This window comes from Athene cunicularia (genome assembly GCF_003259725.1).
Source record: "Athene cunicularia isolate RWA chromosome 2 unlocalized genomic scaffold, athCun1 chr2_part1, whole genome shotgun sequence".
NCBI lineage: Eukaryota > Metazoa > Chordata > Aves > Strigiformes > Strigidae > Athene > Athene cunicularia.
This window is the reverse complement of record NW_020799095.1, coordinates 15,162,901-15,178,660: the sequence shown is the minus strand read 5'-3', so window position 1 is coordinate 15,178,660 and position 15,760 is coordinate 15,162,901. Positions and strand designations below refer to the sequence as shown.

At 38.2% G+C, this 15,760-nt stretch overlaps 1 protein-coding gene across 3 annotated transcripts in view; it reads left to right on the top strand.

The window, feature by feature from the left end:
* BTD (biotinidase) overlaps window positions 1-6,689 on the top strand; it is a 9,345-nt gene extending 2,656 nt beyond the window's left edge. For 2 of the 3 annotated variants that reach the window (XM_026842736.1, XM_026842735.1), the window contains exons 2-4: window positions 1,994-2,228; window positions 3,750-3,899; window positions 5,277-6,689. In XM_026842736.1, coding sequence (XP_026698537.1) covers window positions 1,998-2,228; window positions 3,750-3,899; window positions 5,277-6,458 — 1,563 coding nt within the window. In that variant the 5' untranslated portion in view covers window positions 1,994-1,997 and the 3' untranslated portion in view covers window positions 6,459-6,689. Of the gene's footprint in view, window positions 1-544; window positions 1,244-1,993; window positions 2,229-3,749; window positions 3,900-5,276 lie in introns of those variants that run through there. The other variant, XM_026842734.1, reaches the window with a different exon arrangement.
* Window positions 6,690-15,760: the final 9,071 nt, after the last annotated feature.

The window sequence follows — 15,760 nt, the reverse complement described above, 5'->3', positions numbered from 1 at the left end:
CCCCCCCAATACCTAATGTTTTCCTAAAGATGCAGAATAGCAAGGGTAGTTTATTGTACATCACTTCTCAAAACCGCTTATATAAATGTAGTATCTTTGATGCAACTGTTTACAGATATTTGAAGGGTTTATTCTGTTTGTATTGTTCTTCAGGTAATTTAAATCTGCCCTTGAAGGTATGTATATATGGACACATTGACAAATTAAAGCTCAAGAAAATATGTAGTTGAGCTTAGCAGCTGAGTTACTCCTGGGCCCTTAAAAGAGTTATTACATGTTAAAGCTTCTTGGTTGAGCAAACCGATCCTCCTGCCTGCCATGGGCAGTAAGGTTATGATTTTCCTGTCCTACATAGCACTGTGTTGCTGTCAAACCAGTGTTGCAAATAGCACGTAGAGCTCATGGAAGCAAACCAGTGGCTTAAACTAAGATATTACTTACTAAATGCTTTCTGAGTAGCTTTTCCTCACCCTTTGATTGGCTCATTGTTCGACACTAAACCAGTTGGTGTTTAGACCAAAAAAAAAAAAAAAGCAGCGTTGAGTGTTGCATATTAGTTGCTTTTCATTCTGGAATTTAAGAAGAGAGATATTTTAAGTTAACTTGCCATAGACTTTCTTCTTTAGGTACAAGACTACATTTAATATAAGATGAAAAAAAATAAAATGGGATTAGTTTAAAATTGATCTTTTTTTTTTTTCCTGCTGAACTCCTAATGGGGACTAGAGAAGGCTCTTTGTACATGTGTCCTTCAGGCTGTATTTGCTTTGGAAAAATTCACAAAAATTCTTTGTGGATCACAAAGACTGAAAAGTGCTGAGAGTTTTGGAACGTTTTTTTTTTGTTTTGTTTTTTTTTTCTTGGATAAGAGTTACCAAAGAGCAAATACAATTAAGAAATCAGTAACTGAACTTGAAGACTGGGCTATCTGTATGTGGCATCAGTGCGTCTCTCTTGTATGCTCTTTCAACTTCACTGATATTCAAGATTTAATTCCTTAATGATGCTAGTACAGGTGACAAGTACAGAATTCTGAAATTGTGAGAATAATTCTAAATAACATGGCATTTCTATAGTATTTCTTAAGCATTGCACAGCCATTGACTGTGTCAGTCAGTCTTTGTTCTGCATAAATATTTTCGCAACTTGGGAAGTCAAAAGGATACATGGGGAACCCATACTGGGGAGTGTGCCCCTGCCTTCCAGACTCACTAATTCTTCATTTCTTTCTAAGAGAAGCTCAGTAATGCAAATTTTCTGCATTTTATATGGATTTTTGCTTTATTGTTATTACTATGAAAGTGTTTTTAACCTTACCTATCTGCACTGTATAGAAGGAATGCAGATCTGAATTCTGCTTGACATTTTTATAAATACTGAAAAAAGCTGCACCATATGAAACAAATTAGTCTATTAAATTACTTTTATGGAGTCAAAATAGAGTGAATCTGTAATCCTTCAGGGGAGGCATTGTCATGATAGATAAATGCAGAAGTAGTGTCTAGTGTAATTCCTGTGGCAACTGTCTGTTTCTATATTGATAAAGATCTTTTTCTACTTGACTACTAAATATAGTGTCCAAGTAATTTGAGGAAATGCTACTTTTAAATACATCTCCCATCACCAAATGGGGGAGAAACTGCAAATTAATGAGCTGCTTTTAACTTTTCCCAAAGATGTTTTGGTATATGGTACAATAATCTATAAATAAATGCCAAAGTTAGTTGTAAAGGGAGTCCAACCAAAGAGATCAGTAGAACTTTGTAGGAAGCTAAAATGCTTTTAAACAGGACACTGTTACTTAAAGCACCAACATAGTTAGATTTAAGGTTTAGAAACAATATGCATGTGATTGTTCGGGAATTTAAAAATAACACTCTGTTCAATCACTGCTAAGAGTCTCAGTTACAGTCCATATTTAATCATAAATTTAAATTCCTGGCATGATTTGTTGCTCAGGCTCCCCCCACCCCACCTGTTTTCTTTGCTCTAGGTTTATGGCATACACCATGGCGGATCTGTGCTGGAAGCTGTCCGTCTGCTTTTTTTGCTATCAAGTGGTCTCAGGAAGGGTTAAGAAGGAGGGGCATTACATCGCTGCAGTGTATGAACATGAGTCCATGCTGAGTCCTAACCCGACAGCCCTGGTTGATCGACAGTCTGCTCTGGAACTCATGGGCAGAAACCTGGACATCTATGAGCAGCAAGTAGTGGCTGCTGCAAGACAGGTATGCCGCAGCTTGGTGGCAGTTGCATGCGTCCTATGTATATATATAGAGTAAGTGCTATTTGAAGATAATATTTCACATTTGTGTTCCCAGGCAACTAAAGCCATATTTATATACAGAACCATGGTCTGGTTTTTCAGACATTCTGACCTGCCAGCAGCCCTGAAAAAAATCAGGCCAATTAGCAGCTCGCCTGACTTGAGTTATTCCAAGCTTGGAAAAACACGCCTATAGTTATTTAGTATAGGGAAATTAATTTTCTATTTTGGTCTGAATCCTTTGGTCTAGCTCCTTTCTGTTTTCTGAAATGGAATGTTTTTATTGAAAGATTGTCTTACAGACAGCTGTCTTTGGGTTTGATTTTATTCCAGTGCTCATAGTGGAAATTCCTGAATGTTTCTAAAAACTAAGGAAATTAAATACTTTGGAAATGAATGTTCCACCATGAACAACTCTCTGGAAGTAAAGTTTTCCATTCTTTTCTCCTTCCCTCCATGGAATGGTTCTCAGTCTAAATATATTTAGAGAAGAGAGACTAGTATTTCTGGCTGTTCTTACACACAGACTCCTTTCCTTCCTTCCCCAAGAAAACTCAAAGCTGGTGCTAGTCAGAGGAAGTAGACATTACTGTCCCTATGCAGAGAAGAATTGACTTGCAAGATTCACAAATCTATTGTTTTGGAACTGAATAATTAAAATTTTTATATCATTTGAAAAAGTGTTTGTTTGGTTGGTTTTTTTTTTTCTTGATGACTGGGCAACACAGTTCAGGAGCATAGTAGCTATTCTTATACAGTACTTCATCCAAGACACATAAATATCCCAAAGTCATAGCACAGATAACACGTTTGAACTGACTTTTGAACAGATGCAAGAATTTGAGTGATGCTGTGTCTGATTTAAGAGGAATCCACTACATTTAATTGGAACTTCAGGTAGAGCCAGTCAGGCTTTGGCATGGCTACATTTCTACCAGAATCTGCACTGCTTCCACAGTCAAGCTGTTTCTGAGAACAGTACTCCCAGTACCCTATCCAAGCCTATATACCTAATCATGGTATACAGCCCTGACTGACACAATTACAGAACCTTTGACGCAGGTACAGCATCTTTGACAAAGTTAATCTGCAAATAGCATAATTCTGAAAAACAATTAAGACAAATTGTAACATCATCAGTCTTTAACTGGAGTGATGTCATTCTCATGATTCACATGAATGGAGAATACTTTCGGTAAGAATTTGGATGAAGTCTGCACGTATTTACATGTCCTTAAAATAATGTCAGATAGATTATATTTTTCAAGCTAAAGGTATGCATCAGGTTAAATAAGCTCTTTTTATACACATAGTTACACTTACTATCAAACAAAAGGTATTTTCAAACTACACTCTTGTCAAAACATACTTGGGTTATCCTTAACTTTCTTTAGCTCCTTTTACCCATGAGATACCCTATTTTACTTTCACATTTAGGTTGGTTTTGCTTTGCCTACCAAATACATCTTTGTTTTACATACAGGGGGCACAGATCATTGTTTTTCCTGAAGATGGAATCCATGGCTTCAACTTCACCAGAAGCTCCATTTATCCTTACTTAGATTTCGTTCTGCATTCACACTTCGTGAAGTGGAATCCATGCAGAGAGCCATATTTGTTCAATGACACAGAGGTAAATGTAGGAGTGATTTCTGTGGAGAGGTGAAATAACCTGAATGCTAGATTTGTGCTCCAAGTGGGAAGATAGCTCTATTAGTTTTGCCTAGGAAAGAGAGCACGAAGTTTAACAACTTGTAGTACCATATTCTGTTTTCATGGGGTCTCAGCTTATGCTGGTTTCATTCTTAGCAGAGGAGGGTTTTAGATAAAGACATGCAAGATTAGTTTGCTTATGAGCCATTTGCATTTGTCTCTCCTTCTCCCTAACCTACAAAATGGTAAACAACGTTGGTATATATAAAGCAACATAGCAGTATCTTCTCTTTTGATGCAGTTTTGTTACTCAGTTTTAATGACTTAATGACATCAGAACATTCCAACTGGGTGATTGTGTGTGAAATTATTAGCCCAAGTAACAGGACTTGACCTGCTATAATGTAATAAATTTCCAACTTAGCACGGACCAAGTGTGATTACAGAAGATACGACCTGCATACAAAACCAGTATTTTCATCGATTCTTCTGAACCCAAAGTGAAAGTAACCATGCTTAGTAATAAAAGCTATTCTTATTAATGTTACAGTAGTCAGTATAATGAAAGTAATTGTGCATGAGCCTACTAAGCAGAATTTGTGTGCAAACGGGAATCATAGTTGTAAATGGTGACCTACTTTGGCCTGAGAAGCTCAGCTACCAATGATCATGGGCAAGCAAGCAGGAACTTGGTTTGCCATTGAGATCCTGTTTGGAGATTGCACTACTGGCAGTCTTTGGTACAGCTCTCTGTGGCGTGGAAGAAACATCCCAGTCATACTGAAGTCTGTAACTTTTTGTATTTCTGCTCTATAGCTATGCAAAGTATGTCCATTTACACCTCTGCTTCCTTAAGTTGTAGCTAGTAATCACTTTTTAAAACATCTAGTTGCAGGAACAAGCCATTGCAGGTGCGAATGGTCATCATTAGATGTTTGCTGTTGGAAAGGCACACACAGATCAGTTACGCTGCCTTGTCAAAGCTTTCATTTGACCTATGGTGTTTTAAAGCCATTGGTGCTCCTGCAACAGTTAGAAGTTTCTGAAGATTAATGCCCTTGAAATAGAGGTGTATTTACTTACTTACTTCTGAGGAAATAAAGCCCAGATAATTGTTTTCAGTGGTACTTTGAAAATAATAAATATCTGAAATACTTCTCGGTTGAGAAAGCTACTGGTTCCAGTAGATTTTGTTGCAAAATCATCAGTAATTCTAATTGTTACAGATATGGTCAAATGCGTTCAATTTCCAGTTGAAAATAATAATTTGAAAAGTATTAAATAAGTCATAGCTGCTTAAGTAAAGCTTACTCCTCCATATTCTGAAGTGCTTACATTTTCCCATACTGTTCTCCAGGTTCTTCAGCGTCTGAGCTGCATGGCACTGAAGAACAAAATATTCCTTGTGGCAAACTTAGGAACTAAGCAACCCTGTGAGCACACTGATCCTCACTGTCCATCTGATGGCAGATACCAGTTCAATACCAACGTGGCGTTCAGTGATGACGGTGTGCTGGTAGCCACGTATCGCAAACACAATCTGTATTTTGAATACGCTTTTGATACCCCTCCAGAGCCTGACTATACACTCTTTGATACCCCTTTTGCTGGCAAGTTTGGTATGTTCACTTGCTTTGATATACTCTTTTTTGAGCCTGCAGTGAACCTCATCCGACAATACAAAGTGAAACAAGTTGTATATCCTACTGCCTGGATGAACCAGCTCCCACTCCTGTCTGCTGTAGAATTTCAACAGGCTTTTGCAACAGCTTTCAACGTCAATATTTTAGCAGCCAATATCCACCACCCTACCTTGGGCATGACAGGGAGTGGCATATACACTCCAGTCAAATCATTCATCTACCACAACATGGAAAGTTATGGTGGCAAGCTCATAGTAGCAGAAATACCTGTGACCACAGACTATGAAACCCATTCGGAGAGTAATGAAAGATTCAGAGAGGACTTACATCAGTCATGCCAGACTTTTACAAGCACCTCACCAGCTGATCAGGTTTGCTTTAAGGAGGGAGAAGAGAGCCCTGGCAGAGTGTCAGAAAAAGGAAACAAACAGTTACCTCCCATATTTTATGCAGAAATGATGTATGACAACTTTACTTTTGTTCCTGTATGGGAGGAAAAAGGAGAGCTCCAGGTTTGTGCCAATACCCTATGTTGTTACTTAAATTATCAGAGAGCTGTTTCCACTGATGAGTTCTATGCTTTGGGAGTGTTTGATGGGCTCCATACAGTGCACGGCACATACTATGTCCAGGCCTGCACATTAGTAAAGTGTGGCGGGCTCAGCTTTAGCACTTGTGGGCAGGAGGTTACAGATGCCACTGCTCTGATAGATTTCCAGCTATGGGGAAATATGAGCACCCCTTATATCTTTCCCTTACTGCTGACATCTGGTGTTACCTTGGACTTTGCTGATCACATGGGCTGGAAAAACAACCATTATTTCATAAGCAAAAATAGAACATCATCTGGCCTACTGACAGCTGCTCTGTACGGACGATGGTATGAAAAGGACTAGCACAGATACTTGAATGAATCAGAAAACAACTGCCCATATGTTCAGAGTACACATCTTAACGTAAGTTGTTGAACATCTGTACTTCATAGAGCTTCAGGTGTGTTTGTTACATGACTGACTGATTAGATTCCATGTTTGAAATGATAAGCGAAGCACTTAACCTGAGAGGCTGTATGTACCTTGGTAGCTTATGTCCTACCAGAAGTAAAAGAACTGCCTTGCAAAGATAAAGCCTTGTTGTAATGTGATGGTTTATATTGGGAAAATAACATTTCTCTTTTCAACTGAATTTACTCCTTTTAATGTAATCCTTCAGTTTTCTCAGGTCCTGGCTAGGAGTATGGAAATGAATGGAATGGAAAACCATGGCAAAAGGAAGGAAAATAGGAAAGGGAATGAAGACAGAAATACTGTGCATGGCATACATGAAACTATATATGTACATGTAGCTTGTACAGGGTGAGGTTCTGATTTCTGGTTAGGGTTCTATGACTTTTTTTTTTCTTAGAGTGAAAAACTCCCAGCTGAAATAATTACCATTTACTGGCCACTCCATTGTCCGTAATCCTGTTAGAAAACTCAGTGAGTTCTCGTGTACTTTTAACAGTAACTGAATGTTACAGTTGTGAACATCTGTGGGACAGCTAGTCTGGGGAAGACGATATCAATGATTGTGAAAAACTAGACTGCATTAAGACACAACTTCCAGCCTGTGCAAGGAATTGTGTTTAAAAAAAACGTTGGCAGTGGGTATCAACAACTGTTACATCCTGTTTAAGTACTTTAGCTTTCCCTGTTTAAAAGAGGGGTCATTTCAAGACTGTTTGGACTTCAAGACATCCTACACATTGTTCATAAATTCATTCAACAGGAGCTATAAGAAACACATAATGAACTGTGGGACAGCAAGGTTTTTACAGAAATACTTTGTGTGCTAGATGGAAGGTTCCTGCTGCTAAATGAGTAAAACACACCATTCTTTCCAGGGCAGTAACTAGATTAAGTGCTATAACTATTGTACTGCGCTGACAAACTGTGTTAGTGCAGCAAAGAAGTTGGGAAGAGACTATTCAAAAGCTAATAATTTGGGGTTAAATTCAGAGAAGATAGTTTATTCTCAAGCATTATAATTTTCTGTGGTCTTACTGGCCATTCTGACTTCATCTGCATCATAGCTGTTGAGTAACAGAATAAACAACCATTCTCTTGGTGAGTCCTCACGTTCCAGTTGCTCAGGCTATTTGTCAGGCCAAGGGGAGCAGAGTGCTAACGGGAGAGCTGCGAGTCCATTTTGGTGTCTGCATCAGTTCTGAGATGTGTTCAAACTCAAACCACTACAGCAGCTGCAAGGTGTGTGCTCAGTAAGCTCCTGTGTCAACAACCAAGAAATTGTTGAATTTCTGCCTCAAGATTATTTATATATTTACACAAAATTTGTATATAAATATTGATGATCTTGGGCTCTATCAAACCTTCCTTCTCCAAGCTATATCACCTAATCACACTCAGCTTTGATACAGCAACACAACAGGTTTGTTTATCCTGCAGCATATAGTGGACAGAAATATGTAGAGGGGGAATGTTTGTATCTCATTAGACAGAAACTTGTGGAGGTAGAAGTAGGCTGTGCCACTGCAGGGTTATTAAAAATTGTTAGTTCTTTAGCACCCATAGTGGTGTTCTTGCTGAATGCTGCACAAATTCCAGACCATACAGGGCAGAACAGAAGAGCAGTTGTGGTGCTTATTTGTGCTTCTGGTTCTAGTACCATATGACCAAGTCTAAACGAAAGGAACAATGAACAGCTGGAGAATTTCAGTGCTCCCGACAAGCCTCCTCACTCCACTTTGTAGGCTGAAAAACACACATCCTCTTGCACTAAGTACTGATTCAGATTTAGTTCCAAAGCACACCATTGTTATCACAACAAATTAGGCTAAACCAGTTAATAGCATTACATGTATTTGCTATATTAAGGGGAAAAAAAAAAAAAAAAAAGGGGTATTTATCTGAGACATACTTGCAAAGTGTATTCCACAGAGCTATTCCACACTTTGGGCTTGTCATAACAATGAGAAAACAAGACCTGCTGGCCTTACTGTTTGCATGGAGCATGTTGCTCTGTCTCCTCCCTGAGAAGAGCAGGTATTAGAGTGTGTCCCCATACCTTGTTCCTAATACCCATACTTTGTACCCAAAAAAGCAGCCTTTAGCAAAGAGACACTGGAAAAGGTGGGACAGTACTAGACACAATGGATAATTACCAGTAAATAGCTTGCCCCCACTCCCCCCATTCCGATCTTTGAGTGACAATAGATGTGTGCCTCTGAAGCGGGGTGACCAGGCAGGAACCTACAACACCTGCCACCACCCATCAATGTTTTTTTGGAAGTTGGGCTGGAAGAGCAGTCCCGGCTGAATGCAGTGCGACCTAAACAACCTGGCATTCACCTGAGGGTGCCACATATCACTTACTGAGGGGGTGTGAGAACCCACTAGCAAGGCCGATGTTCACACACTGTAACACAGCCCATCATCTATTACCTCTTCAGTGGGTATAGGCACTTTTCTTAAAGCTTCCTGAACTGTTTCTATCTCCGAGTGCAACAAAACCAAACCAGAACACAAGGATCTTTTGACATACAGGAAGTACAGCTAAAGGCTAAACTGGCACTAAATCACCCAATTTTAAGGTTAATTTGACTTGAGATGTGGAAATTTGTACCAACACCACTGAGACAGGGGATGATGTCTTTAAAGGGCGATGACACTGCCCCTGGGAAGGGGAAGACAACCACAGGAACTGTCTGTCCAGACAGGGGTAACAGCACATGGGTCAGAGGTGTTAAAGGTTTCTTCATAAGGGATCTGCTGCTTTAGGCCTCACATGACCAGTGAGTTTTCCAGGTAGATGTGGGGATACTCGATTACAGTTAGAAAAACCACTAGAAAGCACATCAGAGGAGCACTAGGCAAACAGGACGTTGGACTGAAGTTATTGAGAGGCATGTGAATAGGCTGAGGAGCTCGGGACAGACTGGGACAATCTGTTCAGACCAGAGATCTTCACAATGCACAAGTGGGGGTAAGCTCATTTAGGCAGATCTCTACAAGTGAAAGGAACCAGACTGAAGCGATGGAGCTTCAAGGGCCTCCTGCAGTCCACATGGCTGCAAGGAAGCCATCGACATGAGGCACAGCATGGTCTTGCCCAGGCTGGGGCCAGTCTTGCAACATGAGGCATTTAACAAACAGCCCAGCATCACATAAAACCCAAGAACAATGCAAAAACCTGACCACCCTCTTTGGCTGCTTCAGACATACCATCTGAAGTGCCAACTGAAGAAAATTAGATTTCCAGAACTTTTACGGAAAGAGGAGCCAAACAACACCTAACCACCACTATGGCACACACGCAGATTCAGTGACTAGGTAGAACTATCCCTTCCTCCTCTATTTATGCAAGTTAAGAAAACCCCAAAAGTGGTGACAAACGCCATTCCTGAAAACCCAAAATATTCCCAGGTGGAAGTGGGAAGTATTGCTCCATCAAGTTTGTAATGGTCACAGCAATGGAAGTACTTCGATTCACTGTGCTCTCCATCCTCCCTCCCCTGGGAGAGCAGATGTAGGCAGGATGGGTCAGAAGTCACGACAGTACCAGTAACCACAGCAGATCAAACACACTCTTGGCAGAAGACATTAAAAAAGATCGAATTCAGTAAGATGTTAACAGATTCTAAGAAAGAATTTTAAGAAAAACTATGCAGACAGCTTGAACAACAAAGTTGTCAAGGGATAGGAAATACATGACAGGATAGGATGTGAATCCATAGATTTTACTTTTAAACTATTTAAGGTATCTAATCTGTACTTTTAACATAAAAGGACATCCAACACCTCAGTGTCTTAAGCTTTCTGAGCCAAGTCAAACCCCCAGGTACAATGAGAAGAAAACCCGCACGTCTGTCATTTGACAAGGCTTGGAAGCAGGCTTTGTTTTGTTCTGTTGTGAATCTGAATAGCAAAATTTCTGGTTGCTTCTATTGAAATTTTGACAAAAAAAGAGAATGTAAGGTGCTTTTCTCCTCTGTAAATATTTAGTGACACCAACAACATTAAGACAGCTTGAAAGGTTCTTTAAGTTCCGTATTACTCAACTACGTTTACAGTTACATGCTGAAATACTGAAAGATTCCTTACCCAACCTCAGATTCAGAAATGCTGAAACAGAGCATGGAATAGAGAGAGCTCAGTGTCTCCTAATGTAAAATAACACACTGGACCAGGAAAGCATGGATAATTTAGATATTGCTTTATTTGAAGACAAATAACAGTGCTAAAGAGGCTGGGATACCGGGCTGGAAAGAGTTGCAAGAAATCTTCAAGTCCCACAAGTAGGGATACTCCTCATCTTCCTGTCAGGAACGTTCAAGTTGCGAGGTGAGTTGCACAGACAGGAACAAGCCTACAGCCTGAAAATTTGTCACATCTGTAACTCCCAGGGAAAGGAAACCAAAACTCTTGTGATTTTCCTGGACCCTAGATGATGGAACAATGGACAGTGAAACACTCTTTCCACGGCTCCTGTTTCAGTTTTTCTCTTGGTAAGTAGGAGAAAGATACATGGATCAGACTAGGGACATGGGTGACATTTACAACATCCAGCCAGGGATTTGCGTCTCATTAAGCAGTAAAACGAAGGGATTTTTGTAATAAGGCTTATAGATGATGAATAAATATATTTTCTTAAGAATAACTAGTTGTTTTGCCATTTTAAATTAATGCGTGGTGGTTACTTTGCACATACTGTTCTTCAAAATGTACAGCTATTACAGTGAGAAAAGGAGTCCAGAAAAAAAAAAAAAAAAAAAAAAAAAAAAAAAAAAAAAAAAATCAATGCTACCAGCTAACAGAGCAGCCTGTATTTTGTATTCACATTTAACATTTCAGGTTTCAGTCTGTAAAGGAGACAGATGTTTTATAAATTCTTATCTTGTCCAATTCAGAATTCCAGCAACAAATTTATAAAAATTTTAATCCTAATCTGAAAGAATTATTTTCCAACTGTCCCATCAGTTTCTGCAGCATATTAAAGGATTATAAGGAAGTCATCACAAATCATTGAGAGATTACTACAGGAGGCAATAATTAGCAGTCAGTCTTGGATTTAAGGACTTATATGAATTTGCTGGACCAACTTCAAGAATTTAAATGTTTACTCTTTTCTGCTATTAAAATGAATTTTGCTGAGTTTAAATCCAGACCTATGGAAGTGGTGTTTAAGGTTTAAACTACTTAAGAGGTTTATCAAAGGCCCTGCTCCCCAAGGTTATTAGTCTGATTGCAACCAGGACTGGATTATCAGGAATTACTGTTACAAGGAACCAATGCTTTTTAACCAAAAGCACGATGAAGTGGCTGTGTACCATCAGCAGTGACAGAGCAGACAAAGCAGGAGGAGATGAGGAGGGTAACTCCTGCCAGCTCCTCCTGCTGCTCTCACAGCTGCCGCTGGGGGGGCTCCCTCACCTGCCCCGTGGTACACTGACCCAAAGAGCACGTCCTCCAGTTCTCCAGAATTAATGTATCTGTAAACACTAACCCTTTTTGCTTAGGTTTCAGGTTTTTAAGACATGAACCTCACTGATCCAAACACGGATCAAGTAGTATGGGCTCTCCGGACACATCTAATGTTCCACATTTTTATGCACACGAGAAAAATCTTCCCAAGTATGTGCCAGACAACAGTCCTTTGTACAGTACCCGTTGTTTACACTCTTTCTGCAGGCTTATCTTCTCTCTCAGTCATTACATGATTAACAAACGTCACCACATTTTTTTTTTCCCCACAATAAAGAAGCAACCAATGACATATAAATAAGAGTTTGTTATTCTGGATTACTACAGTAGTTGTTGCCTTTAAATGGACATAATCTCTGGGCAAGACAGGAAGGCTAATTCCTCTCAAAACCAGAACTACTGGGTTGAATCTGTAAACATTATCTCATGCTCCTTTTCAGTCATCTTCCGTACAGTTCAGGTAACAGCTTTGGGATCTTTACTGCCCTTTGTGTAGATATTAAAAGGAGCAAAACATTGACGTAATTAATTTTTAAATATTTACTTTTTTAAAACCAAACATTTATTAATTCTTTAGCCTGGTAGACAAGACAGAATTTTAAACAGTAAGATATACAACCAGAAAAAAAACAGAACCACAACCAAGATCCTAGTTTAAAATGCATATTTCTAGCTCTGATTGTTCCAAATATATTTATATGATTAAAAAATCTTTCTGATTACAGTAGGGACACTCTGGGTCTGGGAGGGGCTGGGAAGATGTCAGACTGATTCATCATTCTAACAGCATACAGCATTTATGCTATTACACTACACTAAAAGTAACAGCCCAGCAGAGGAGGTTAATACTAACTCACTTGGCATTTTCTCCCGCAGAACATTTATCCTGAGAACTGAAAAACTCTTTGAAAACATCCCAGAAGTCAGAGTACACAGAAAGCTGAACAGAGCTGGTTGTCCTCATTCCTGAAGTCCATTCAATTTTTTTTTTTTCAGGATGAAAAGCGTTTCTTTTATTCTAAGCTACTGCTTCAGTGGTCCAGCCAAGGCTCACTGCTCTCTCTTGGTGAAAATCCAAGAGGTTCCAGTATCATTTTCTGGAAATAAACAGGCCTCCACTAAGGTATGAACTTTTTTCTTTAAAAAAGAGTGCCCCCCAGCTAGACTGCATTATTTGTTTTATAGAAACAAGGAACCTGCTGTTCCTTGACCTCTCAATTAAGAAAGTGGTCTCTGATCATAGTAGCATGTTCTTTAAACAAATTACATTCCATTTTTGGAGTAAGACCATATTCTTAATACAAATACATACAGATTGTAATGAATAAATTCTAATTATGAGATAGACAAATCATGTAACTCTGAATTCCTAAATGGAATTTAAATTTGTAATAAAGGACAGATCTTTAGCTCTAAAAAGTTCACAAAACTTAAAAATAATGCAATTTAACACAGTGAAAAAGTTTTCTTCCTCAAGTGGTTAGTAATGAAATCGAAGAGGCACAATTAACAATTGACATAAGGAAACTATGGCATTCAACAGCACTGTTTTCTGCATTTGCTTGTATTCCATATCCAAATCTTTAACTTAAACCAGCATCTTTTGAGCTTTTTCTCCTCCATCATCCAGGCACACAGTGAACATGAAGAGCTGCCTCTACCGCCCTGCTAATTTTTCAAATAAGATAGGAGTGTCCCCTCATATAAACTGTCCCATGGCTACAGACACCACACACTGAGGTAATGGGTCATCTTGAAGTCAAATATTAGTTAGCACAGAGAAGAAAAATCTGTTAATATCTCACAGCTCCTCTGAAGCAACAAAAATTGGATGGTTTCATTAACAGAAATATGCAATTGTTACCTTTTAAGTAACAGGCATGCTACTTGGCATTCTGATTCAGATCTTCCACAAGTGTATGAGGAAAAATGGGTCTGTGCTGCTTCAACCTTTGCAGTTAAATAGATGCAGTGAATCTCAGGACAGGCCATTATGGATCTTTCAAGCACTGCCTGCAGGCTCAGATGAGGCACGTGCATCACTCCCACATGGCCCCATACTTGCAAGATTCGGAGGGAAGAAAATACAGAAATCACGAACTCCCTGAAGTCATCTAATTCTGCTCACAAACATATTGCATATATAAATAATGAACATGGGCACAAATGGTTAAGTAATACTTAAAAGAAAACCTAAAGGAATAATGAAGTAATATAACATTTAAAATTACTTTAAATAACTCACCATCACTTTAGAATTAAAATGCTGGCAAAGACTTTGTGAAATAGATTTTATAAATTCTAACAGTTCAACAAAGGAAACTTTGTCATTAATGCTTAGTAGATACAAATACATTATTCATTAGTAGAACTCACATTTGGGTTTTATTATACTCCGTAAAATATACAGGAATCTTGAAGTACTGAAAGAGTGCAGGTAAATACAGTATTCAAGCAGTCACTATTTCTATGTACATGCTCATTAATTCTTCAAAAACCCCACAAAATTATCAAATAGATCAAAATATTGTCCTGTGTTTCCACACTATGTTCAGAAAACCAGCTGATAATTTACAATATCATAAAGATTTCCAGTTTCACAATACAAAAAGGATAAAAAGGAAATTGGAATCAGTTTGTAGTAATTTATTTGTACTTTACCAGGACATGCAAGGATTCCTTGCATGTACATAAACAAATTCACTTGAAAAGTAACAGCTATAGTTAAAGCAGAGCCAAATAAAGTAAATATTCATATTTAACAGACAAAACTTCAGCTTAATGTCAGTTTTTCATTCTTCAGGCAATTAAAAAAACCCCACAGTAGTCTGTCATAAATTAAAAAAAATAAATTGGGCAAGTCTGAACTACATTACAGGGACCTGTTTCTGCTGTTTATTTTCTAAATGGAGCACAACAAAGATACACAGCTCTTCCCACAGACCAGACACTGTACTTTTTTCTCTAATAGGGAAATATACTTTTAAATTCACCTCCCCCCCTTGTAACTCCAGGATTTGAAAATAAGTGATAGGGATATACAAGTTTAATCTTACATACAAATTTATGATGTAAGGAAGTGACAAATTATCGAAAAGAACTCTCAATCACAAAAGGGTTATCAAGACATTTCAATTTTTTATGTAGTTTCATAGTTTTGAAGTTACTAGTGTACTTTTTAAATTAAAAAAAAAAAACCTTAATCCAAAACCCAAGAGTTAAAAAAAAATCTAAAACTGTGCAACAATTACTCCTTCCCTCCCACATCTCCCACCCCTTCCCTTGTTTATTACACTGTACATTTTTCACCCTGACTTCACCTTGTTAGCTGGTTTAGTATTATAAAAGTATGAGAAATTCATTTTTATTTCACCTAAAAGAAAACAAAACTTAAAAGTACATCTGCTTTCTTTCATAGAACATTTAATAGTGTCGGAAGGCTTTCAGATGATTAAAAAAAAAAAAAAAAATTAAAAAAAAATCAACATTTAAAACCAAATCTAAGCTTCTTTTCCAGAAGTAATTAAGGTTTGGTTGAAACAACTTCTCAAATAACCTATTCCAGTTTTCACAAAAACGTATTTAATTAAAAAAAAAAAAATCTTTAAGTTATTTGGTCCTTTGGCAATTTGCAGCACAAACAATGCCTACTGTACCAAACTCATTTATTGCCTTCAAAATGGTTTTAGTTTTATTGATAATATTTAAATCTAGCTTCC